Here is a 26,159-nt window from a genome sequence, read left to right as displayed (position 1 = left end):
ATTCTAATAAGTGTTTGAAATATAAAATAGTAGGCTGGTGGAGTGTAGTGCATGGCCTCTCAGGTAGATATCCACTATACCCACCTCCTGTTGTTCCTGCTTTGTAAAATCTCCTCTTCTTTAGTTAGTCGGGACCTATGATTTGTATCTAACCAATAGAATAAGGCAAAAGGAATAAAATGTCTCTCCCATGATCACATTATATAGACCCTTCTTACTGGCTTGATGAAGTAAACGGCCATGTTGAAAAAGGCCGCATGGGACAAAAAAAAACTGTAAGGCACTAAGGGGAGTCTCCAGCCAAGAGCCAGCAAGAATCCAGGGCCCTCAGTTCTAAAGCCAAAAGGAAATAAAATCTGCCAAAACCTGAATGAGGCTGCAAGTAGATTCTTCCCTAGTCAAGCCTCCAGATGAGAACACAGCTCAGCTAGTTTCTTACCTGCAGCCTTATGAAACTCTAAGAGGAGAACCAATCTAAGCTGTACCTAGATATCTGACCTAAAGAAACTGTGCAATTTTAAGTATGAATTGTTTTAAGCTGCTAAGTTTGTGGAAAATTGTTATGGAACAATGGAAAACTAATATAGTGAGATAACAGTAGCCCAGGCAAGGGACTATGTAACCCTGAGCTGAAGTGGGGGATACAGGAATAAAATAAAGACATACGCAAGTCACATTCTGGACATAGAAATAACTGATCTTAACATTAAGTGGCTACTGAATGCTAAGTAGGATCTAAGTCAGAAGTGACTCCAAGGTTTCAAGCCTTCATGACAGAGAGGATAATGGTTCCATTATCCAAAAAGACAAACATCAGACATATATCAATGCCATAAATGCTCACTCTTAAAGCCTTCTGGACCATGGTTTCTTAGACAATGACCTTCAGGTCAGATATTTGTGTTATGTCCAGTCAGAGGGATTAGAAAATTCTAAACCCAGGTACCGAGGCTTCAAGTCAGCCTCTCTTTAGGCCTTATTCTTGACACACTGAAACTAGTAATTGCCTGGACAGACCTTATGGGTGTCCTGTGGGAACCTGCAGAGGTCACTATCACTGTCCCAAGATCTCTGTCCTCATTCCAATGTCACATTTTCCTTCCCATCGTGAACCAGGCCTTATTATCTCAAAGAAGATTTCTGTTTTGTTTTATGGGAAGAAATTAATTTAGATGTAATGAGCCCTGGCGGAACCTTCCCACAAATGGCTGCAATTAGGAATCCAGAGTGTCAGAGAGAAGGATCAGAGTAGAAAGCAAGCCTAAAGAGTCAGACAACTAGGAAGCAGTGATTGAAACTGTTAGGTCATCAAAAGAAAATGTTATGAGAGATGGCTGAAACCAAAGCTCCGTGCAACATCTTTACTAAAAAGTTAGAAAATAGAGAGTTAGCTTTTTCAACTTTCTTCATTTTTAATTGTGCAAGGCCAAAGGATTGCAATGTCACAGTACATAAAAGTGCAGAAAGTATTAACGAACAAATAATGTCAAAAGCTGAAAAGTGGGGGGACAGAGGGATGGATTTTGAAGGAGATAAGAACACAAGGGTGGTTAAAAATATTTAATCCTTGTATTGGACACTGGGCAGGTCACTGGTGACTTCTAATAAGATTTCAAGGATTTCAAGAGTTCTTGAGTTGGGGAATGAGGCTACTCTTTCAGAAGATCAATAAAAATGGGAAGAGAGAGTCCTTATCCTGAGAGAGATACCAAGGTCAAAGAAAGGAATAACAAATGAAGAACACACTAAGCCACAAGTTGTATTTCTTATGTCATTTACTCCCAACCCTGTAAGGTGGCTATATAAGCCCCATTATATAAATGAAGGCACCAAGTCTCCAAAAGTTGATTTGTCCAAGGTCATAGACCTAGAACATGGCAGAGCCAGGCCAAGAACCCAGGGCCATTTGGATTTAAAGCTTCTGTCATATCTGTCTCCCCCACATCAATCTCCTGAAAGGTAAACCCAAACACCAGTTATACGGGGAAGCAGAAATATCAGAAATGAGTCTGATCTAATAAAGAAAGATATAATCAGAGAAGTAAAGAGAAGCATAATGTCTCCTTTCATTGAGAGTATAAGGGAAGTAATATTGGGTAGCAACTAAGGTGGATGATCCTATGCCAAAATTAATGATCACAATAGGTCACAATTATTTAGCACAGCACTTACTATATGCCAGGTAAAGTTCTAAGCTCTTTACACACATGAACCCATTAAATCCTCATTATTAACCCTTTGTTATAGGGACTTATAACACTATCTTAAAGAAGAAGAAACTGATGTTCAGAGAGCTCAGGCCAACTTCCCCAGGGTTAAACAGTTAGTAATGGCAGAACTAGAGTTTAAAGCTGGTTACACTCTTAACCACTTGCTATATAGCCCAGTGAGAGACAAAATCATAATGTAAATCCAAATTTGTATGTCTCCAAAGCTCACGTGCTCTCTACTATGAGACGAGAATTGCACACCAGATAGAGACAGAATCCCAAAACAAAAAGCCTTTCTAGAATCTCTTAGCCTCACAGAAAAACAGGTGTGACTGCCCATTCAACAGAGGTCATTAGCAGAAGTGGGAAACCCGTCATCTAGTACTAAGAAAGCTCAGTATCTAATTTAAGACCTTCTCAGCAGGAGCAAAGGGTTAAGCTTTTGCCCTTTGCCTGAGTTGTCAACTACAGTATCACAGAAAGCATAATTCAACATCTTTTGCACAGAGGAAAGGAATCAACATAGGATTAAAATTTAACCCTGGGTTGAAGATGCTGAGCAACTTAGAGTGATAAGTCCTGGGTGGCCAGAATGCTTTGAGCACATGGTGAGGTCAACTGTCACGTACAGGTAAGTGCCAGAAGTAGAGAAAGGCTGGGACTAGAAATAGAATGAAAGCATGTGTGGGGGAAAATCACAGCACAGGTAGAAGCAGCAGCAATTCTGAAACAAAACAGCAGACACCAGGTGCTGAATAACTATCATGTTTGTCTTTAAGGCCCAGTGATTGCTGCACTGGTCCTAAGGATGTTTACTCTTTGAGTGCCCCAGGGAGCAGCCAGTATCTGGACATGACTAGCCTGGAGGCTGAAAGGGTCTCACAGGTGAACAGTTGATGAGGTGAAGTGAACAAAGACAGTGAAAAGAAAAATCAGTGTTGCCTGTACTTCCTAACAGAAACAAAAGAAAAATAATAAGACTTCCAGCGTGAATAGAAGCAAACACATTGCCTAAAGATCCTGGTCCTCTTATTTAAAATCTATGAAATGACTTAAATTTCTTTTATTTAGTAATGTGATTCTTAATCAAATGTACTTTGAAAAAAAAAAAAAAGAGGCAGCTCTGAGAAATTTAGCTTCCCAAGACCAAATAGAACAGAATCATTTGTTAACAACAGCTACTAAAATTACTGTGCCTTTCACTGGCAACTGTTCCAAATTACAAGCACAGCCTTTGAAGGAGTACTTAAATCATAACAGGAGTTTCTAAACAATTCATTAACTAATTTAGAATAATAATATTAACTTATGAAAATATGTTTAGTCCTGTTTAATTGCACAATTAACATTTTTCATATGATGAAAAGGAATAATAGCACTTAACTACTAATAAATGACCTAAAATGAAATATGATCTAGCTAGATTATCAACATGCCCCAAATTTACTTTACTTTGTACTAGTAAGTTGTCAAATATTATATGTGTGGGTGCTAGCAAATCTTCCAAGCTATCAGAGCCAGAACCAAGCAGAAAGGGCTCACCAATAAGTGAAATAAAAATGCAATACCTCATTATTTCCAGTGAGCAAAGTATTTTCCAAAATTATTCCTGTCTCTGGAACTAGCACTTTCACTCGGTATTGGTTAATAATTCCATTTGGTTGTCGTGGTTTCCTCCAAGTAATTCTTACTTGCGTGGCTTCTACCTCTGCAAGTTGTAAATCAAACACTGCCCCTGGAACTAAGAGAGAAAGAAAGAAAAGAAAAAAGGGGGAATTTAAAAATATATTTTCAAGTAAAAAAAGTGCCTAAATTCTTAGCTCACAATTTAAGATACATAAATAATTCTATTAGAAAACAGATGAGGCTGGGCGCGCTGGCTCATGCCTGTAATCCCAGCACTTTGGGAGGCCAAAGGAGGCCAATCACTTGAGGTCAGGAGTTCGAGACCAGCCTGACCAACATGGTGAAACCCTATCTCTACTAAAAAATACAAAAATTTGCCGGGCATGGTGGTGCGTGCCTGTAATCCCAGCTACTCGGGAGGCTGAGGCAGGAGAATTGCTTGAACCCAAGAGGTGGAGGTTGCATTGGGTGGAGACCACACCACTGCACTCCAGCCTGGGAGAAAGAGTGACACTCCATACAAAAAAAAAAAAAGAAAGAAAGAAAGAAAGAAAATAGACAAAAACAATTTATTTTGTTAAAAATTAAATATGTCTTAAAAAAAAGGATGAGTTCATGTCCTTTGCAGGGACATGGATGAAGCTGGAAACCATCATTCTCAGCAAACTAACACAAAAGCAAAAAACCAAACACCGCATGTTCACACTCATAAGAGGGAGCTGAACGATGAGAACACATGGACACACGGAGTGGAACATCACACACCGGGACCTGTCGGTGGGTGGGGTGCTAGGAGAGGGATAGCATTAGGAGAAGTACCAAATGTAGATGACAGGTTGATGGGTGCAGCAAACCACCATGGCTCATGTATACGTATGTAACAAACCTACACATTCTGCACATGTACCCCAGAACTTAAAGTATAACTTTTTTTAAATTGAATGTCTTTAAATACATGGATATTTAAAACTAAATTTCTAAACATTGTTCTCAAAATGTAAGAAGCAGAATAACAGAATAATTTTCCAAAATAAAAGTCATAACATTTGTTTGAAACAAATTAATTAATAAAAATACTTTTCTTAGAATCTGCCTATTTGGAGACGATTAATGCCCAGTTGAAATCTGGATGGTTTCATGAAAATTATAACAACAGATTGAAAAATAATATCCAGAAGACTCTGAATGCAATGAAATATAGTTGGTAAGTTAAATTAGACTGTGTTTTAATTTATTACATGAAATTGTTTGAAGAGTTTATTGATTTTTTCTGATATTTTAAAAATAATCATGTTATTTTCAAATTTCAGGTGCCCTCACTCATTGCAATAGTAAAGAAAAATAGGAACAAACTAACAATTGGTTTAAAATAAAGTATCAAGAACTTAAAGCAACTTCTAGTTGTAAAGTCACCAAGAGTGACATCTAGGGAACTTCCCAGTTTCACAGGAGTAACGGGCAAAAAATAATTATCCCCTGGGCTTTTGACCATTTTTATTTACAGTTCAACTTGTGATTATGAATAGCTCATTCATCCCTCCAACCTCTACTTTCCTTATCTATAAAATGGGTGTCATTATAGCTTTCCTATTACTATACAGATTACTATAAGGAACAAAGAGTTCAAGAAAATTTCTCAAATTTCTAAAACTTTTAAGAAAGAGAAAATGACATAAAATTATGATCCCTTATGATCAGATTGTTGTTACACTTTAAATTAATTTCCCTAAGCTATCTGGCAGTGGTACAGATTTAGCAAATTCCAGTTAGAAGACAGGCATATAGTCTTAAAACGGAACAAAGGAAAAATGACCCCCTTTGTTTTTAAGACAACAGAAAGGAATTGAAAAATAATTTTACAACTCCCATATATGTTATTTATAATGAGCAAATGTAATTATGCTTAAGTTGGCTTTACAGTAACTATGACTATACAAAGTTTTCATCCAATAGATTGAGTTTTTTCCTTTGTCTTCATGAAGTAACCAGTAAAGACTCCCTAGATATTGTGACAATCGTTGGGCCATTCATTCATCATTCAACACACTGAGCATTGATCATATGATCACTGTTCTAGGCACTTGAGGACAGAGGAAGGAATAAGACAGTTAAAGCCCTTTGGACAGGTCACTTCTAGTATGAGTTTTATTTCACTAAAATATATTGTACCTAGAGCTCATATTTGTATCATCATATTTACCAATATGCAATTTACCAATATGCATTTTTCAAGGATGGAGAAACTTTCCAATTAATTGTGTGGTGTAAAATAACATGGCTATTTAAATAGCAAAGCTCTCATTCCATCTTTCTTTAAAATTTTATTTTGCAGTTTTAATGCAGACAAAACAATAGCCAGTATTGCATAACTTAAGTCACAGGAGATCTGGCACTTTTTCCATTTATTTTGAACTGATGTAGAATCTCAACCGAAAAAAAAAAAAAACAGTTAATGACAACATTGATCATATTAATCAGGCAACTAAACCCTGCCTATTGAAAAATAAGTGAAATGATCAGTTCAAGTCAATGCAACATACTAATGTGTTAGATATCAAATATTATGCAGGACAGCAGAAAAATATATGTATTTTACTGTCTCTTATTTTACTGGTGAAACCCAGGAGTAGTAGCAGACACTATTTTTTATCTTTTAATTAGAATATATTTTTCCATATATTCTATATATTCAATACTTACTTTCTTAGTAAGTATTGCCCCATGATACTTAATGCCAAAAAGTACAATCCAAGTAAAGATTAAGTGGTTCTATATTACCTTAAAATGTACCTCAAACTTGCATAAAAATAATGACAATAAACTTATCTTTTTTTTTCCTATTTAATCTTAGGGGATAAAGGAAATGGAGTAGACAGCATTGTATCTTGTCTTTAAAAAGATACTTGATCTGTTAGACCACAAATTCTTATGAGGAAACTAGAGAAGACTTTAATATTGATACAAAATTAACTAAAGAAAGTCAAACACACAAGGCAATTATTCAGGGTTCAGCAACAGTTTTGAAGGTGATGTCCACAGGAAATACCTAAGAGTCATTCTCAAGTCAATACATTTACAAATTTTACAAATAAATGAGAAATAAGTTAGATATTTGGCCAAAAAAATCCCATATTTTCTTTACCCCAATGCCATTTGTCTCCAACTTCGAAATTAATGCTGCTTAATGATGAATTTTCTAGATAATGGCAAAATAATTTTAATTTTGAAGGTGTTATATACATGGACTACCTAAGAATTATTCTCGAGTTAATATATTTATAAATTTTACTAATACATTAGAAACACAATATCATATGATTTATTAAAATATATTCCAAATGATTTGAGGTGTTTAAATGAAAAACTATGAGAAGAAACGAAATAGAGACAAACAGCATTGAGGTAAAAGAAAATACATTAAGATCATTTTTGCCATTATCTAGAAAATTAAACTTTCCTTAGAAGTATATTTTGAAAAACAAGTAGTAAAAATTAAAGCCATTGCACATCCTGAAAACACAAAGTTGGCAGGCTCTCAGTTAATTTCCTATAAAAATTTTACTACTATTTGCAGAAAGTAACAAGTTTAAATCACTGAGGACAAATGTCTTCACTGCCATAGTCTGTTTAAGAGGGAGTAAACAAGAATCTCAGAAATTTGTCTGCTTTTAAGAAATGGTCATGCTAAACTACCCTGACAGAAAAGTTATTAGACATTATTGAAGCTTCACAGTCTGCTTATGCTTTTTAACCCTCACACAAATTAGAAGAATGTTGTTGCCTATGTTACATTCATCAGCATTACCTGATTTTGGAATAGGCAACTCTATGACATTTTATAGCTTTGGAGATTATTATCTTTTTTTCCAAAATCATTTATTTTCATGCCTATGTAGAAATTCTACTCGTCAAAATATTAAGAGACATATAGAGGGCTTAGGAAATATATAAGAGAACTGCTAAAATAATAGGATGCTGATTTTCTTTCAAAGTAGACTGTGGACCGTAACATCGCCAGGGGTAATGAAATCAACTCCACTATAATGTAATAGCACATAACATTCTCTATAAGAGGTCAATGCAACATTTTTCTATGAGTATCTGGAGATTTATAAGAGCACCAATTGTTTTAAAAGGTAATTTAAAAGAAGAAAGCTAGTCCTAATTATTTTTTAAATAGATGATAGACTGGTTTTAAATATGGAGAAGAAAATAAGTAACTTTAATTAGAATACTAAAAACCCTGTTGTATTAATGAAAAGGATAATATAAAATTAAGAAATCATTTTTAAATTGAACAATAGTTCTAATGAGTTATCACATTGTTCTCATATAGTTTAAAGATCCATTTATTTCAAAGTTTTAAATACTGGAACCAGGATTAATTAGTGGTGTCAGAAGTAGAAAGCTACATTTACTGCATTTGCCAGAGTATTCCATTGAGGCAGCTCCTGAGGCTGAACTATCCCAAGAGAACTCCATGGATGAAGGCTGACATGAGGATATAAGAACCATGTCAACCCTGCCTTTGGTGGAGCCCACCAGTTGCCAGGAGGCCCCTCTAAGAACCACCACGGTGTAGTCTATAGGAGGAGTGACTCAGGAAAATAATAGAATGAAACACAGGACAAATGCTTTTTATACAGGGCAAATGGAGTCATCTACTTAAAATGATTTGGTGTGAAAAATAGGCCTTGTAAAATATACTGAACTATGACCTGAAGATTCTACTTCTTTTGTGGATATAAAATGTAGAAATTAAGGCAAGTAAATTTTAAAATAATCCAAGACAAATAACATGACATTGTACACAGCATATGCATTATCTATTTCCCTATTTTTGTCAAATGCTGTAGTCCAAGAATGATGACAATAAAAATATGTTTATTGAATTGTGGATTCTATTTGGAAGCACCCAAATCAGCTGGTCTTGAAAGAAGACAGTAGTTTAGGATTTATTTAATTGTATAACAAGAATAGAAATCAATGGGTACATTGAGTTGGTTGAGAAAACTCTATTAAGACCAAAATCAAGGGCTCTGCTTTATTTGATAGTGTCCATAAATCTGTCTAGTTTCCTAGAACATGTTTAAGAGAAGTTTTTAGGTGGAGATGGAGGAAAACTTAAGATTTAAGGGAGAAGCTACACAATGCTAAGATTCTTCTGATAGAAACACAATGGTAAAATTTTAATACAAAAAAAGAACATTTTCCTTATGAGTATGTATAACTTTCTTATATGTATTCTAAAACTATATATATGTCAGGATTTTCATCTGAAATAGATAAAACATAACTTTTATGTTCTTTCAAAAAAAATCAATGGTTGTTTCTTTAAAGGGGAGAAGTACAAAATTTCCTAATAGTTACTGCCCTCTAATGGTCAAATGCTTGAATGATTAATGTATGACCCTTGTGTGTGTGTGTGTGTGTGTGTGTGTGTGTGTGTGTGTACATGTGTACATTTCATTTATAAGTTACTGTATGTTAGCTTCCACACAAACAAATTCTGGAAACTTTTCCAAATGTTAATGTGTTGTAAGAATTTACTGTTATTTTTGTCCATAATTACAATCCCTAAATAGAAATGAAGACATTTAGCAAGTTCAGTGTGGGCCAGAAAGATATGTTGTGAAACGGTATGGAAACATTTTTTTTAAAGTATAGTTCACCTAAAACAATGATATTTAATGAATACTTATAGGGAAGTTTCTTAAGGAAAAATAATCTTTTCATAATTTCAGTAAATGCTGGTAAATCTATATCATGCATCCACTCAGAATCTTCACTTGCTTAGAATCCCGTTTTGACTATAAACATATTTTGTTGAAAGAATTGGGAATATAGGAATTCCTCTAAATACTAGTTCTGTGAGAAAAAAATAGGTTCCACATTTAAAAACGTAGTTAAACCATACTAAATGTGTTTGTTTACCTTATGGCTTCTTGAGGTTTTGCTAAATTTTACTGTGAATCTCTAACAGGCCAATACTACATGTGGTATTTCCTAACCTTACCTGATCTTGGGTCCCTTTTATTATGAAGCATGCTATGAGTTTAACATTCTGGAGAACACATGTTCAGAATGAATTAGGTAGTAATTTAATAAGGAAATAACATGATTTAAGTAAATATAAAACAAATTGCTTCTAATATCATGTTTTACCAATTCATGAAGTTCATAAGCATACCAAAAATATCTCACTCATTCCCTATGTTCTTACCATCTGGTGGAGTGAATACTGAAAGATTTGACTTGGGCCCAGTCCCTGCACTGGTTTCAGCCGCAATGTAGACATCATACATTGTAAATGGTGTTAGATTAGCGAATGCAAACTTAAGGTCTTTTGTGCTGTTATCCAAAATGCGACCTGCAAAAAGTGGAAGATAGCTATGGATTATTTTTTATCAAGCGTGCAATCATGTTCACATTTAAGTACAGAGCCAAGGACAACAATTCAAGTGTTAACCTACGCACTAAAATTTGTTATTGTAATATCAAAACTGCATATATTTTAAACACGTGGCTCAGTAGTGCACTGATATCGATTTAATGAAAATAAATGAAAGAACATGAAAATGTTCCAGTGCTTAAAATTACTTTTATTAAATCATAAAGCCCTTTTGAATTACCAGGTTAGTTTTGATATATTGAAAAGGGAAGCATCAAATTTTATCAGTTCAAAAAGTGACCGGATTTTATACTCAAATTTATTCAATTAAAATGCTAAATAATTTCATTATCTTCTATAAGAGGATATATTTAGGAAATATTTCTAGTTTAGCTTCTGAACAAAATTCCTTAGTCTGTCAGCACAATACTTTAAATCTTCGACTTTGCTTTAAATGTTTCCTTTACCTTCTTGTTCTAACTACAAACTGGCTCTTTCCTAAGAACACTGTTTTTGTTCGCCCGCAGCCACCGCAAATGGTGGCAGTCTGTTTTTGCCCCACAGCTCTCAAGTAACCAGGCCTTTAGGTGTGGTAGGTGTTGTCCTTGCTCCTCATTGCTCCACTTTATTCACTATTCTCTCTCCCTCCTTATAAAAGTCCACAGCTTTAAATACTATATCACCAGTGAAATCCACTAGCCCTCACAGTTGTCGTAATCTACTAACCTGAGGGTCATTTACTCTCTTTTACTTTCATGGTCTAGCTTTGGTTCAAGGCTACCATCTTAATTTGTGCTGATTTTAATATCCTGAGAATTAATCCTTAAATTACTTAGATATTTTCTTAAATAATCTGGTTTTCCAGAATTTCAGCCACTCCCTCAAGATCATAACCTGGACATTACTATCACCAATTGCTCCGTATCATTAAGAATCTCAATTTCATGCAACTTTTTTCTAACCACTTTTGCTTACGTCCTTTACATTTCCTCTGTAATTCTGAACTGATAATTCTTTAAATCCACTGAAATCAACAATCCATTGATTTAATCACCTGTTTTATTTTTGTTTTATTTTATTTGGCCCCTCACCACTTGATTTCCACTCTTCACCCATCTTCAGTGTCAATTTCAATTATAATCACTGCCTTACACAGGCCTCCAATTCCCTTGCCCTTCTGTTGTTGAAGGCAGCTCGTTTACAGCACAAAGCCATTAACTGATATCACTTTATTCGTAGCCAAACCTTGAATGAGCCCTACATGGTACCTGGAATCTTACTCAACTTACATAGTCAATGGTCCAACCACTCTACTCTTCTAGATGATTATTTTACACTTACTCTTCTCTGCTTAGACCTCTAATACCTTCTGTCCTATCTTCACTCCCAACTAATAGTCTTGCTTCGCACTACACTGAAAAAAGTAAACCAATTAGAAAATATTTGCCACAGGCTCCCACCAACACAACTATATATTTACCAGCATCTACACCCATATACTCTGCCTTACAACCTATAAGAACAACTTATGGACAAATTATCTGTTAGTATGGACAAATTATCTGTAGTCTTATCTCAAACCAATGGCTACATTTGAGCAAAAGATCTCACCTTCTGACCACATAATTCCAGTAATTCTCGTTTTTCTTATATCATTAACATTTTCCTTATTTTCCTCATTTCCATCAGCAAACAAACATGCTTTATATGTTCTTACTGAAAAGAGACCTGTTGACTTCACTTATCCCTACCCTTACTCCCTATTCACTGCTTTGCTTTGCAGCTAAACTCAAAAGAATTTCTACACCCATTGTTCCAATGATCTTCTCCCATTCACTCTTAAACTAATTCAATCATGTATTTACCCCACGTTCCACCATACTGAAAGCATGTGATCACTCCCATGTTGCTAAATTAAATTAGTGCTACATGCCTTTCATTTGATTTATCAGCCAGCCTTAAAATGAAAGAGTACTTCAGCCAAGTATTGAACAATAATATCAGACAGAAAAGATGTAGCTGTGTATCCATGTCTGTTTCTGTGTATCGGATGGGTGAGTGGAGGGAATTATCTTTTCTTAGGAAGTAAAAGTATTTCAGAATTCTGGGAGCATAAGTTACTAAGGGATGAAAGATAAAGGTTACTCATGATGGTGATGAGTGATTCATACCACAGAAATTGCAAAATAAAAAGAGTTGGAACTCTGTATCTTTTTTGATGCCCCCAAATAAATGATAATATGTGGCTTTATTATTTATTTCATCATTGTTAGAATTAAACTTCTTTCATAGAACCATAGGATCTCAATCAGGAGAGAATTTTAGACTTTACATAATTCACTTCTAATGATATAATACTTGATCCTCTCAAAATATCTCTGGCAAGTGGATGCCCAGGTCCTGCTTGCTTACAAAGATAGAGAACTTGCCACTTTATAAAGCTGCCCCAAAATTTTAATAGGTTTTCTTTTTTAAAGTAGTTTTAGGTCCACAGCAAAATAGAGCAGAAGATACAGAGATTTTCCATGTTATTTTTAGAGAGCTGTTTCTAATGATTAAAAACTAGGCTCCTAGCAGTGAATATAAATCTAATTTAATATAGTCAAAGTCCATTGTTCTTCATGAATGTAAGCCAAGGACTTCTTGTTCAAATATTTGAAGATGTATATCTCCACTAACACTTTTTTCTTGAGGAGTTATCTCTAGTTTTCCACGTGCATCACATGAAATGTGGAACATGAATAGTGTTTTGTCATTCTTAAACTCATTTATGGTTTTGAATTAAAAAATCAAAGGACCTCACCTTCCTTATGACTTTCCTATTGTTTGCTTCAATCTTAGGGTCTTTTAAAAAGAGTCTGATACTTCTAAAAAGAGTTTGATATTGGTAACATATTTTATTATTCTCACTCCAAAAGGCAAACACAAAACCAATTAAGGCTTACCTGATGGTCCATATAATTCAACTCTATAACTAAATTTCCCTGTTACTATAGTTGGTGAGTCCCATAAAATTGAAAAGGACTTCCCTGTGATGTTGCCTGTTATGCAGTTTTGTGGTGGTCCTTCAGGCACTAAAATAATTATAGAAAATAAATACATAACATATATTTAAAATGAAAGCGCACCCTATTAAATACACATAATAAAACACAAAGGCAAAGAGGGAAAATAAAATATCGTGCTTAAAAGCAAAGAGTTTTTTTTAACTTACAAAAGAAAAAATGGAATATAATTGAAAATTGTGAATAACATGCTCGATCATCAGATAAACTTATTTTTAACAATTACTAATTTTATTTAATACTGTTTACTATTGCACTGTGCAAGTTTCATTCTAATATTCATTGTAATATATTTATTGCCAATGTTACATTGTCTTGAAACATTTATACCTGCATATATATATATTGCATTCAACAAAGTCTGGATATCTGGCTTAATAAACATTTTCTCTCTTATTAGCACAGGTAGAAGTTTCAAGAAAATAACCCTCAAAAATTATTAGCAATAATTTTTACTTTTTGTATCAATATTTGTATTTGTTCTAAGAATAAATTTATAACCTACAGTTGGAGGATTCAAATGTAACATTGGTAACATATGAAAATAATAATGACATTTTAAATTATTCTGTTTTTCATAGATGTTTATTCTTTCTTTTAATTGAAATAAAACAATTCCAAATATTTTTCAAAACAAAATTATTGTCTACCAAATTGCACCTTGTATGACCCTTATGAAATCTTTTTTTATTGTATAAAAAGTAAGGAGTATGGAAGAAGAAAATGGTATAGTTCAAAGATGGTTATTTAAATCAACAAAAAAACTTCTAACTTATATAAAATGAAAAATAATAGAAGCCAACAGCTATGTTATTATAAAAAACATGCTTTAGTGAAATTACCCTACCAATAATTTTCAATAACCTCAGAAATTAGCAATTACAACCTAATACCTGATACTATATTATGATATATCTAATATGTCAGCTATATATTATGCATATAATACCTCATGTAATATCGGACTATATCAATATCCATGAAATGTTATAGATATATGAAATATACAAATACATATATTTACACAAATACTGATATAGCACCATAATTAAATATATGAATACCTTACTGAAAATATGTTCTCATAAAATTTAGTAGTAATAATTATATCTAATTGTTCTCATTTAATTTTAACACTGGCACCCTAAGGAAGATACTATTACTGTCTCCATTTTTCAGATGAGGAAACTGCAGTGCAAATGGGATATAAGTAGGTATATATTTTAGCTACCACTTGTATCTGATAACGAAATGTTAATCACATGCTCATTCTGCTAGTGCAGGTATTTCTGCTTTTGATAACGGCAATAACAATGAGAGAAGGGTGTAGATGATTATAAATCATTTAGAACGGCAAAGATGATTACAAAAAATTGCTGACATTATAAAATGATAAAAGCTTATATGAGGATCACGGTCAGTGGCTCAAGAATTGTTTCTTGCAAATCTTTCTCCTTTTAAATACTTATTTTGTGCTATAATATAAAAGCGTATAGAAATTCAAAGAAACCCTTGATGGGATGCCTATGGTATATTATTGGGGGAAAAAGTTGCTGAAAGGTAAAGAAGATTAAAAATAAATATCTATATAAATAAAACATTATTCTCTAAATCATTTAAATCTTTTTATCTACAAAAAGTGAACCATACCTGATTCTGGTGTTCTGACAATCGTACTATCAATATAACCTGCTTCAGTTGTAACAGCTGAAACTTCAAAAAGATATGTTGTATAAGGTCTCAAGTTTGTCACTACAAAACTGATAGGCTCTTTCCACACAGAGCTGATCTCATTCTGTGTCAATGTGCTTGATGAATATGTGGTACGCGATGGAGGTGTAACTCTACCAAGGGTTGGAGAAGGGCTGGCTGTACTCCATAAAAAAGATTCACTATTCTCCTAGTAAATAAAATAATATCAATATAGAAATAATGTTGTATGTCTTGGTGAACATGAGAATAAGAACATGTAATTCATTTCTTTTTCTTTTATGCTATATATACACATAACATGCAAGTTATAGACAAATTTGCTAGATTTTAATTGCACCCATTTATGTCTGCAGTTTTAGAAGAGAACATATTTATTGTATTCCTTATACCTTAACCTTTATGAATAGAATTTCAAGTGGCTTAAAATAAAGGTAAAACTACAGCAAAATCATTTTTAAGAATTTTTAAGCTTCATGTTAACAGTGCCAGAGCCAAAGAGCTGAAATAATTTTACTCTTGTGTATGTTCAAATGCTGCTTTCTTACTGTTAATGATCTTCTTTTTCTCATAAGTACTAAAAAGTACTAGTATGCCACTAGCTCACATGTTAGGTGTGTGCATGTATTGGAAATATCGTAATTTGAAAAAGAAGATTTTTAGACTTTTATAAAGTATTTACAGCAAAAATAACTGTTTGACTGTGTTTCCATTAATAGTAACACAAAGATTACCAAAATGATTTTAGGAAAAGCATTATTATGCTTATCATATAATTAAAAATGACGATGCTTATTCTATAATAAAGCATTACTATTATGAGGTTTATCATCAATGACCAGAGTAACAACAAATTCTTTACCAAAGATACGCACAACAATGACAGTCTACCTCTGCAAATTTAACCTCAACTATTACCCTGCATGTACTCTTCCCTCCTGTCACATGGAAGTAAAATATTTTCTCCAATTATATCTTACACTTTTCCACCTCAGGGCTTTATAAAGTATCCTCCACCGGGAATGCCACCATCACACAATCTCTATCTGTCCTTGCTCCATGGTGTATCACAAATGCTACTCCTTTCATGAAGTCTTTTCAGAATTCCCTAAATGATTTTAATCTCTCACTCTTGAATTCTCAAACCATTCCTGTATTCTACCTGAATAAGGCCAATTGTGTAACATGATACTCTAAGTAATCAAATAACTAATAAAACTTTGTGTATAACATGATACCATAAGTAATCAAATAACTAATAAAAGTTTGGTAAAAATATAGTATCTAGATGCTAGAAACATGAAAATATAAGTTTATCTAAGATTTTTCAAGATGTAGAAAGTGTTCTGTGATACTTGCATTGCATTCTGGCAATTTCCCAGTCAAAATGTCCTCTATTCTGATTGAGACATCTTTCACTACTATCCCACTTCTGGCATGCTTGACACTAATCTTGAAGCTGGTAATTTTGCCATTTGGTTGCCGAGGTAAATACCATATCAGCTTAACTGCTGAAGAGTTGTAGGCCTCAACTGTGAGATTCACCACTTTTCCTGGAGCTGGGGAAGAGAAAGATTGGGAAGGAAAGAACTTTGTTATAAAACTTAGAATTGCATTTATATAATTTCATGGTACATGAAATTAAATATATAACACACTGCATAAAATCTACTTGTGTAAGATTTTTATAAATATATTTAACTGAACTTTGCCTAAAATAAAAAACTGGAGTTGGGGCAAATCAACTTTACTTTAGGATAACTGGGCTAATACATGCATTGATGAAACGTTTCAAATAAGTACGAAAAAAATTCAATCAATAGTTGTGAATATACAAACAAGTTGGGATAAATTTCTTATTTCCTTAACTATTCTGGAATATGTAGTTTCATTAGATACGAAAAACGTAGCAAACTGAATCAATTATCCAACCATTTTCACCAAAAAGCAGATTCTTGGAATGTTTATAAATGTCTAGTGCCTAATGTCAAGTGGATACCCTCCAATTGGTTGTAATTATTGTATTTTAAATTTTCGAAATCAACTTTCTTCAGAATTTCATTATGCTTTTCTATCAATTATTAATTATACAGAGTAATAATAATAATAATCTGTGTTCTATTTGAGTTGGCATGAAACCAATATGAAGCTAGAATTAGGAGAAATTATTCCCAGTAACCTCGTGGTAAAGTGTGTAAAACTGATAGAGTAAAACACCAAGATCTTTCAGAATATAAAACAAACATGACAAGTCACTTTTGAAAGAAATCAAAATGAAACAAAACGTCTGAGATAAAAAAAAAATAAGTGATAGTTAAGATGCCTAGTATTAAGATGCCAAATAACTAGAGTTTAGGTTTACATTGTACAAAAGGATGCTAAAATATAATTTATAAATAATAGCCATATAAATTACATAAGAAAGTTAGATCTTTGGAAGGAGGTCTATATGAATGATATAAGGTAGGAATTAAGGGACTTCAGGACAGCTGCATTCTAATAAAAATAAAATATAATGCAACAATTCTTAGGAATAATGTTGGACAGGATGTCAGCAATGAGTGTAAGATTCAGAGTACACTTTGACGATTGTGCTGGTAAGATTTACTGATAGATTAGATGTGTACTGTGAGAGAAAAGAGCCACAAGTGAAATCAAGATTTTTCCTCTATGCCCCTGGAAGAATGGAGGTATCTTAAATTGGTTTGGTAATGACTGCATGTTACAGAATAATATAATAACCATTAAAATCCACGTTTCCAAAAGTCTTATATTATACCATGCTTATGACTTAATGTTAAAAAGAAAAGGCAGGATATAAACTTGCATATGTAGCACAAGCTTATTTTCATTAATGTATAGTCATATAGATATATATTAATGGGGGAAATAGACAAGCCAGAAATGCACCAAAATTATAAAAGCATTTTTAATATGATAAGTCTATGGATAATTTTCATTTTTTTATTCTTGTTTGTTCAAAGTTTTGTAAGATAACATTGACTATCCTTATAATCAGAAAGAATAATATATATTTTAAGGAATAAATTAGCTATCCGAAAGAACTCTAAAACTAATTGAGTGGCCATGCTACTGAGAATTGTATGTATTTTAGTGTCAGTTTTTATTTATAATCTTTATTATTTTAAATGACAAACTCATGACTAAGTCAATTTAATATAAATGACAGGAAAATTACCACTTTCCGCAGTTTGGAAGAGAAATGGATCACTAAACACTCCAATGCCAGCACTGTTTTCAGCAGCAACCTACAACAGACCAAAAGGATTGTGTTCAAACATTTTACTCCCTGAAAAAAGAGAATCTAAAATTTAAAACAAAACTTTGACTTATCCATAAGATAAATGCCAAAGATACTTTTTTAATACTCTCAAGGAAGAAGGCAAATATGAAGATATCTATATAATCAGCAAATAAAGTATTATTGTCAAAATTTTATAGATGAGAAAACTGACTGAGAGAGGTCAAATACCTTGCCCAAGGTCACACAGGAATAAATGGCAGAGCAAGAATCCAGTTGCAGTTGGGTTTATTTTGAAAGCTCAGTCTTTCTCTGATATATCCACTACATAAAAGACACTACAATTATTTCTGTAACAAATGCAAGAGACCATGTATATGGTACCTTAATTTAGAGTTCACAATCTAATCAGGTAAATAAATACTCAAAAAACTGTTTTAAAAAATAAATAAAATAAATACGTTTAATTAATAATTTAAACTAAGAATCCTAGAATTTTAAAGATAAAAAAATTTGATTTGAATAATCTCTTCCAATAGACTAGAATAGAAAGAGAAAATGTCATTAATGAGAATAAGACTCAAGCTTTTGCAAATACCATGACTGGAATCATAACCTTGGCTTAACTGTAGTTCTACCAATTCCCAGATAGTAGCTTTGAGCAATTTACTTAACTGTTGTAAGTAACATTTTTCTTGTCTTTAAAATGGGAATAATAATGTATCTATGTTATACAGTTGTGCTGAGGACTAAATGAAATAGCACATGTAAAATACTTAACAGGATTTTTGCTATAACATTACTTATACTGAAGACATCAAATGTACCATGCCAAATACCCTTTGGAATTCTGCAATGGCTAACATTTATTTGAACAGAGTAAAGGTCACAAGAATGATTTATAAAGTGTGAGATGAAATGGAGAGAAAGGGCTTCCCAATAGACCTTAAATGAGAGAATTCAAAGGAATAAAAATTCAAGCTCCATAAAAATAGATCTAAGCAGAACTAGGTTGACTAAATCACCTTCCTATCAGCAATAGTTTCTTATAGCACGTTAAAAATTTTTAATTATCCCCAATAGCATATATTGACATGTTAATTAATCTGAATGTGTGCATATTGACAGAAAATACCTATATTATATAATACTCAGATGTCAGTTAGAAAAAGGTTGCCTACTCTTTAAGCTATGTTTTCTTCATAAAATAGTCATCACAAATCTTTTATTTTGACTTCTATATAGGTAAGAATTTTTTTTTCTTTTCTCATTGTAGGAATCATACTATTAGTATTTGCTTTCCAGTTCTGATCGTGTTCTTTAATTCTGCAAATAGGCATCCTTCCAGTAAGAAAAAACTTCCTAGCAAAAATCTCTCCCAGTATTTCTTATCCTCTAGGAAGAACATCTCATTTATATAAAGTCACATATTTACACAGGTTTTATATATTTTCTTCTCTCTATTTAATTATTTTCAAGGCTCAAAGAAGATATTGATGTTATATTGTGGGAGGATCCAGAAGATATCCTTACTGTTTATTATCCCTTGGAAATGTCATACATATCCCTTAACTGGAAGCATTTTCCTGTGGCCTAATTTAGCACTGCTTTTCATAAGCTCATCTTTGTGTAGTATTCAAATGAGATGATGTTAAATTTTGCATATTAACTATGTAAAGGACGGCTGGGCGTGGTGGCTCACGCCTGTAATCCCAGCACTTTGGGAGGCCGAGGCGGGTGAATCACGAGGTCAGGAGTTCAAGACCAGTCTGACCAACATAGTGAAACCCATCTCTGCTAAAAAAAAAAAAAAAAAAAAGAAAAAAAAATTAGCCGGGCATGGTGGCGGGCGCCTCTAGTCCCAGCTATTTGGGAGGCTGAGGCAGGAGAATGGCATGAACCCGGGAGGCAGAGCTTGCAGTGAGCTGAGATCAGGCCACTGCACTCCAGCCTGGGCGACAGAGCGAGACTCCATCTCAAAAAAAAAAAAAAAAAAAAAACAACTATGTAAAGGACAAAACATTTTTTATAAATGCAAGAGATAGTAAATGTTCAAGAAATATTTGTTGAAAGTAACTACATTGAGTTCATGATTCTTAGCAAAATGGCGCTTTAGAAATGTTCAAACCAATATCCAAATGTCAACAACAGACATGTAAATACAATAAGATTGGAAGAAAAATGAAAAGCTAACTATAAGTTTTATTTAAAAATGAAAGAGGTTCAGTTATAAAGGCTAAATTATTTAATTTAAACTTGATTTATTTTTGAAAAATGTCACTAAGCTAAAGTTTTTTTTAAATAATTAACCAAAGTTATCTGTTTCATAAAGTATAAAAGATACTCTGTAAAGACACTTTATAAAGCACAATGTGCAAAGAGCAAAAGCTATCTTTTGTTTGTTCGTTTGTTTGTTTGGTTGGTTTGGTTTGGTTTGGTTGCATCTTGTTCTTGTTGTCCAGGCTGGAGTGCAATGGCATGATCTCAGCTCACTGCAACCTCTGCCTCCCAGGTTCAAGTGACTCTCCTGCCTCAACCTCCTGAGTAGCTGGGATTACAGGCACTCGCCACCATGCCTGGCTAATTTTTTGTATTTTGAGTAGAGATGGGATTTCGCCATATTGGCCAGGCTGGTCTTGAACTCCTCAGGTGATCCACCCGCCTCGGCCTCCCAAAGTGCTGGGATTACAGGCACTGCACTCGGCCAAAGCTATCTGTTTTTAAAAGCTTTAGCTTAGTGACTTTTTTGGAAAATAAATTAAGTTTAAATTAAATAATTTAGCCTTTATAAGTTTTTTAAGTAAAAATACTCTACTTTTTTATTAAACTTAAAGTTTTTTTTTCAATATTTTTCTCCCAGCCCTGTTAGCCATATGATTATCTCAACCGATGCAGGAAAAGCATTTGATAAAATCCAATATCCCTTCATGATAAAAACCCTCAACAAAGTAGGCATCAAAGGAACATATGTCAAAATAATAAGAGCTATATATGACAAACCCACAGCCAACATGATCCTAAATGGAGAAAAGTTTAAAGCGTTCCCCCTAAGAAACGGAACAAAAGTAGGATGTTTACTCTCACCACTCCTATTGAACACAGTACTGGAAGCCATAGCCAGAGAGATCAAGCAAGAGAAAGAAATAAAAGGCATCCAAATTGGAAAACAGGAAGCCATACTATCTTTGTTCACTGATGACACAATCGTATATCTAGAAAACTCTAACAACAACTCAAAAATAATAATCCTAGACTTGATAAACGACTTCAATAAAGTTTTGGGATACAAATTCAGTGTACAAAAATAAGTAGAATTTCTATACACCAATAACATTCAGGCTGAGAATGAAATCAAGAGTTCAATCCCTTCTACGATAGTCACAAAAAAAATAAAATATCTAGGAATACATTTTACAAAGGAGATGAAAATCTTTACAAGGAGAACTACAAAACACTCATGAAATAAGTTAGAGATGACACAAACAAATGGAAAAACATTCCATGCTCTTGGATTGAAAGAATCAACATACCATACCGCCCAAAGAAATCTACAGATTCAACACAATTCTTATGAAATTAGCAATGTCATTTTTCACAGAATTAGAACAGCAATCCCAAAGTTCATATGAAACCAAAAAAGAGCCTAAATAGTGAAAGCAATCCTAAGCAAAAAGAACAAATCTGGGGGCATCACATTACCTGACTCCAGATTATACTACAAAGCTATAGTAACTAAAATAGCACAGTACTGATACAAAAATACAGATATACGTTAATGGAAGAGAACAGAAAACCCCGAAATAAAGTCACATACCTACAACCAACTGATTTTTGACAAAGTTGACAAAAATAAACAATGGGGAAAGGATATTCTGTTCAATAAATGGTGCTGGGGAAACTGGCTGGCCATATCCCAAAGAATGAAACTGGATCCTTAGCTCTCAGCATATACAAAAATTAACACATTCTGGATTAAGGACTTAAATATAAAACCTGAAACTATAAAAATCCTAGTAAGAAAAACTAGGTAAAACTCTTCTGGATATTGAGCTAGGCAAATAATTTATGACTGAGACGTCAAAAGCAAATGCAACAAAAACTAAAATAGACTTAAATGGGACTTAGTTAAACTAAAAAGCTTCTGCATAGCAAAGGAAATAATTAACAGAGTAAACAGACAACCTACAGAACTGGAGAAAATATTCGCAAATTATGCCTCCAACAAAGGATGGATATCCAGAATCTACAAGGAGTGCAAACAATACAACAAAGAGAAAAACCCCATTAAAAAGTGGACAAAAAACATAAACAGACATTTCTCAAAAGAAGACACACAAGTGGCCAGTAAATATATAAAAAATGCTCAACATTAGGAATTATCAAAGAAATGGAAATTAAAATCACAATGAGACATCATCTTATACCAGTCAGAATGGCTATATTTAAAGGGCAAAAAAACAGATGGCAATGTGGATGCAGAGAAAAGGGAACACTAAAACACTGTTGCTAGAAATGTAACCTCTACAAGAAACAGTATGGAGATTTCTCAAAGACCTACAAAATAGATCTACCGCATTCAACCCAGCAATCTCACTACTATGTATCTATCCAGGAAAAGAAATCATTGTATCACAAAAACATCATCACTCATGTTTATCACAGCATTATTCACAATAGCAAGGTCATGGAATCAACCTAAGTATCTATCAATTGGGTGAAGAAAATGTGGTATATATACACCATGGAATACTATGCAGGCATAAAAAAATAAAATAATGTTCTTTGCAGCAACATGGATGGAGCTGGAGAACATATCCTAAGTGAAATAATTCAAAAATAGAAAATCAAATACCACACATTCTCACTTACAAGTGGGAGCTATGAGTACACATGGGCATAACAATGGAAATAATAAACACGGGATTTCAAAAATGGGGAGGGTGGGAGAGGGTGAGGATTGAAAAATTACCCATTGGGTACAATGTTTACTATTTGGGTGACGGGTATACTAGAAGCCCAAACCCCACCATTACACAATATACTCACATAACAAACCTGCACACATGTCCCCTGAATCAAAAATAAAAAAAAAGACATTTCATTGGAGTATAAATTTTATATACAGATCAAGGCCATGTTCTTACACCACAATATCTCAAAACCTGGCAAAATTATTTTTACTAAGTTTGCTTTTATTATTTTACCCTTAGCTGTTATGGAAAGAAGTTTACAAAATCCAGTCCTGCAGCTATTAATCCTTCAATGAAGACTTTCTTTCCAATCTAAAGCACCAAAAAAAAAAAAAAAAAAAAAAAACTTGAGCTCCCATATGCAATTATTATACAATTTTCATACATAAACTGTATAACAGATTTATTGCCCTTTTTACTGTGGTTTTTAGGAAACTGGAGAATAAAATTTGCAAGTCAATTTTTAATAACTGTGTAACATCCTGTGGTTTACATACCTGCATTCAAACTACCCTGGCCTCTTGTTTGCATTTAACTTTTCCGTCTTTAACTTTACATAATTTTTATTTGCTAGAGTATTGTATTATATTCATACATGTATATATGCAAAAATATTCACAGAAAAAATGAAATAGGTAATATATAAATATGCATAAAATTGAAATGAAAAGAGACAATAACATTTTACCAAGTTTTAAAATCTCAGGTGGGTGTGAGGCCATGACTGTGAACGTCGTTTGTCAGTCACTGACTGTATTCAGCTGTAAAGGCTTGACAAGGTGGGAAAAACCTCCCACACTTTTAAAATGAATGAAATGTTTGAACACTAAGTAGTCATATACAAAATAATTACCTTAATTTCATATGTTGTTCCAGGATTAAGATTAGTAAGAAGAACTTCCAGACTGTCTGGCTTTGCTCTGACTTGTGTGTATACTGTTTGCATCCACGGACAAACTTCCTTATATTTGACAATGTAAGATACAATCCTTCCATTTGGATTAGGTGGTGTATTCCAAGACAGAAGAATTCCAGCAGATCCGACTCTTTCCCCAGCTAGGAAGACTGGAGGCCCTGGTTCTATTTTTAAAAAATCCATTTTGTTAAAAGGTCAAATAATTATTGCATTTTCACAAAAATACATAATAACAGTATTTATAAATGTAAAATTTGAAATTTCCAAAGAGCAATATAAGTTTACACTCCCTAGAGCTCCGTTACTATTAAAAAAATACTATGTGGAATACCAAAAACATTCTTTTATAAGAATGTGAAAAATGGAATGCTACTAAATAAATACTACATGCCAAATATACTTTTGATGCCAAATCATTTTTAAAAGAAATTCACTTAACGCAAGGCTTACACAGAAAAACTAAGAAAACAAGAAATAATCTTACAGATGGAATAATCCTTCCTGAGCAAATGTAGCCAGTTCGTTTTCATGGTTCTGTATTATTTAAATGTTAGCATTAACGGTCTCTGATCTATTTCACAAACAAGTATAGAGTAATTATCTTTGCACTTTGAAAGTAAAGGAAGCTGAAGAAACAGCGGAATGCAGGTTCTAAGCAGATCACTTTCTTGTTTCCATTTTGCCTTAATTATTCTACACTGTTTTCATGAATTTAATGTACATGTTGCCAATATAAGTATTTCCATCCAGTAGAATTATACTGTCTCTAAATACTTTACTTACAAAGTAATTTACAACATATACTCACTTGTTACATTTGTTGTCACTATTCTAGTAACAGGTGAGCTGTACGTTGTAGAAATTGAAGAGATGGTTGTATCGTACCTAATACCAGGAACGACATTAGAAACATCAGCCTAGAACACCACAAACAAATAGTTGCATTAAAATTCTTTCTGGAAAGCAAGCAAGCTAAAATAAATCTATCACTATAACAAAAATTAACTCTTCACTATATAACTCTGCACTGTTTATAACATCACAATAAGTTCCATATTATTGTAAGATAAGATTTGTTATATCATATAACTTTTTACCAAATAACTTTAAAATAAAAACTTATAAAACATACTGCATTATCACAGCCTAACTCAGCATTTCTATCTATCCTAGTTCACTGTCACAAGGAACGACTATTCAAGTCTCGAGAAATCTACAGCCCGTGACTTAGCCCTTGTTTTTAACTAGTGTATACAAAATACCTGTGTCTCTGAAGTCCCAATAAAAAGTAAAAGAAAAATGATAAGAAAATCCATCTTTATTACATTTTTCAGCCAGTAGAATCACATTGATGGCTCTAGAGAGAAATGTTGCCTGCATTAATGATTTAAAGACAGATCCTTCTGGCAAGTACACAATTAATGAGCCTGTATTACTCAATAGCTCTGCCGTTTCTTTGTTAAACTATTCATGAACCCTTGGATGACTGGCTGTAGGTTCAGGGTGAACTTAAAAAAAAAAAAAAAAAGCAGCACAGATGTTGCTAAGGTAACAGTTCACCGATGCTGAAACTTAAACTCATCAGTTTGACATCAACGTTTTTGTCTTCAACCTATGCTTTCAAAAACCCAATAAGGAGTAAGTTTTTGTGGTAGACAGGTTTCATAAAATAAAGAACTTTCCTGTTAGAAGCAAAATATAAATACAAGTAGGCTCGGCAAGTACAATAATGAAAACTATACCTGATATTCTCCACCTCCAAGATGTCTGATAGTAACAAAGCCACTGTCAGGAACAAGATCCACTTGATACCTGTCCACATGACCAGAGGGTAGACTCCAGTGCAGAGAAAAGGAATGTGTAGAAATATTGAAGGCTGTAAGTTTCTCAGGTTGTTCTGGTTCTGATATTGAAAAATAGAGGTTTAAGATAAAGTTATTCTCCTAAAGTTTCAAAAAAATGAAAACCAATCGTATAGGTTCAAGTTCCAAAATAATCATGTTGTTAGA

General features: G+C 33.3%; 1 protein-coding gene across 1 annotated transcript in view; it reads right to left on the bottom strand.

The window, feature by feature from the left end:
- PTPRQ (protein tyrosine phosphatase receptor type Q) overlaps positions 1-25,577 on the bottom strand; it is a 213,369-nt gene extending 187,792 nt beyond the window's left edge. The window contains exons 1-9 of the mRNA XM_055236614.1: positions 25,413-25,577; positions 24,959-25,067; positions 24,088-24,314; positions 18,202-18,271; positions 16,362-16,561; positions 14,943-15,192; positions 13,173-13,301; positions 10,060-10,206; positions 3,779-3,951 (exon numbers count right to left, since the gene is read on the bottom strand). Of these exons, the coding sequence (XP_055092589.1) occupies positions 3,779-3,951; positions 10,060-10,206; positions 13,173-13,301; positions 14,943-15,192; positions 16,362-16,561; positions 18,202-18,271; positions 24,088-24,314; positions 24,959-25,067; positions 25,413-25,466 (1,359 nt within the window). The 5' untranslated portion in view covers positions 25,467-25,577. The remainder of the gene's footprint in view (positions 1-3,778; positions 3,952-10,059; positions 10,207-13,172; positions 13,302-14,942; positions 15,193-16,361; positions 16,562-18,201; positions 18,272-24,087; positions 24,315-24,958; positions 25,068-25,412) is intronic.
- Positions 25,578-26,159: the final 582 nt, after the last annotated feature.

The sequence above is a fragment of the Symphalangus syndactylus genome, chromosome 13 (genome assembly GCF_028878055.3).
Source record: "Symphalangus syndactylus isolate Jambi chromosome 13, NHGRI_mSymSyn1-v2.1_pri, whole genome shotgun sequence".
Taxonomy (NCBI): domain Eukaryota; kingdom Metazoa; phylum Chordata; class Mammalia; order Primates; family Hylobatidae; genus Symphalangus; species Symphalangus syndactylus.
This window is presented reverse-complemented; position numbering and strand designations above follow the sequence as displayed.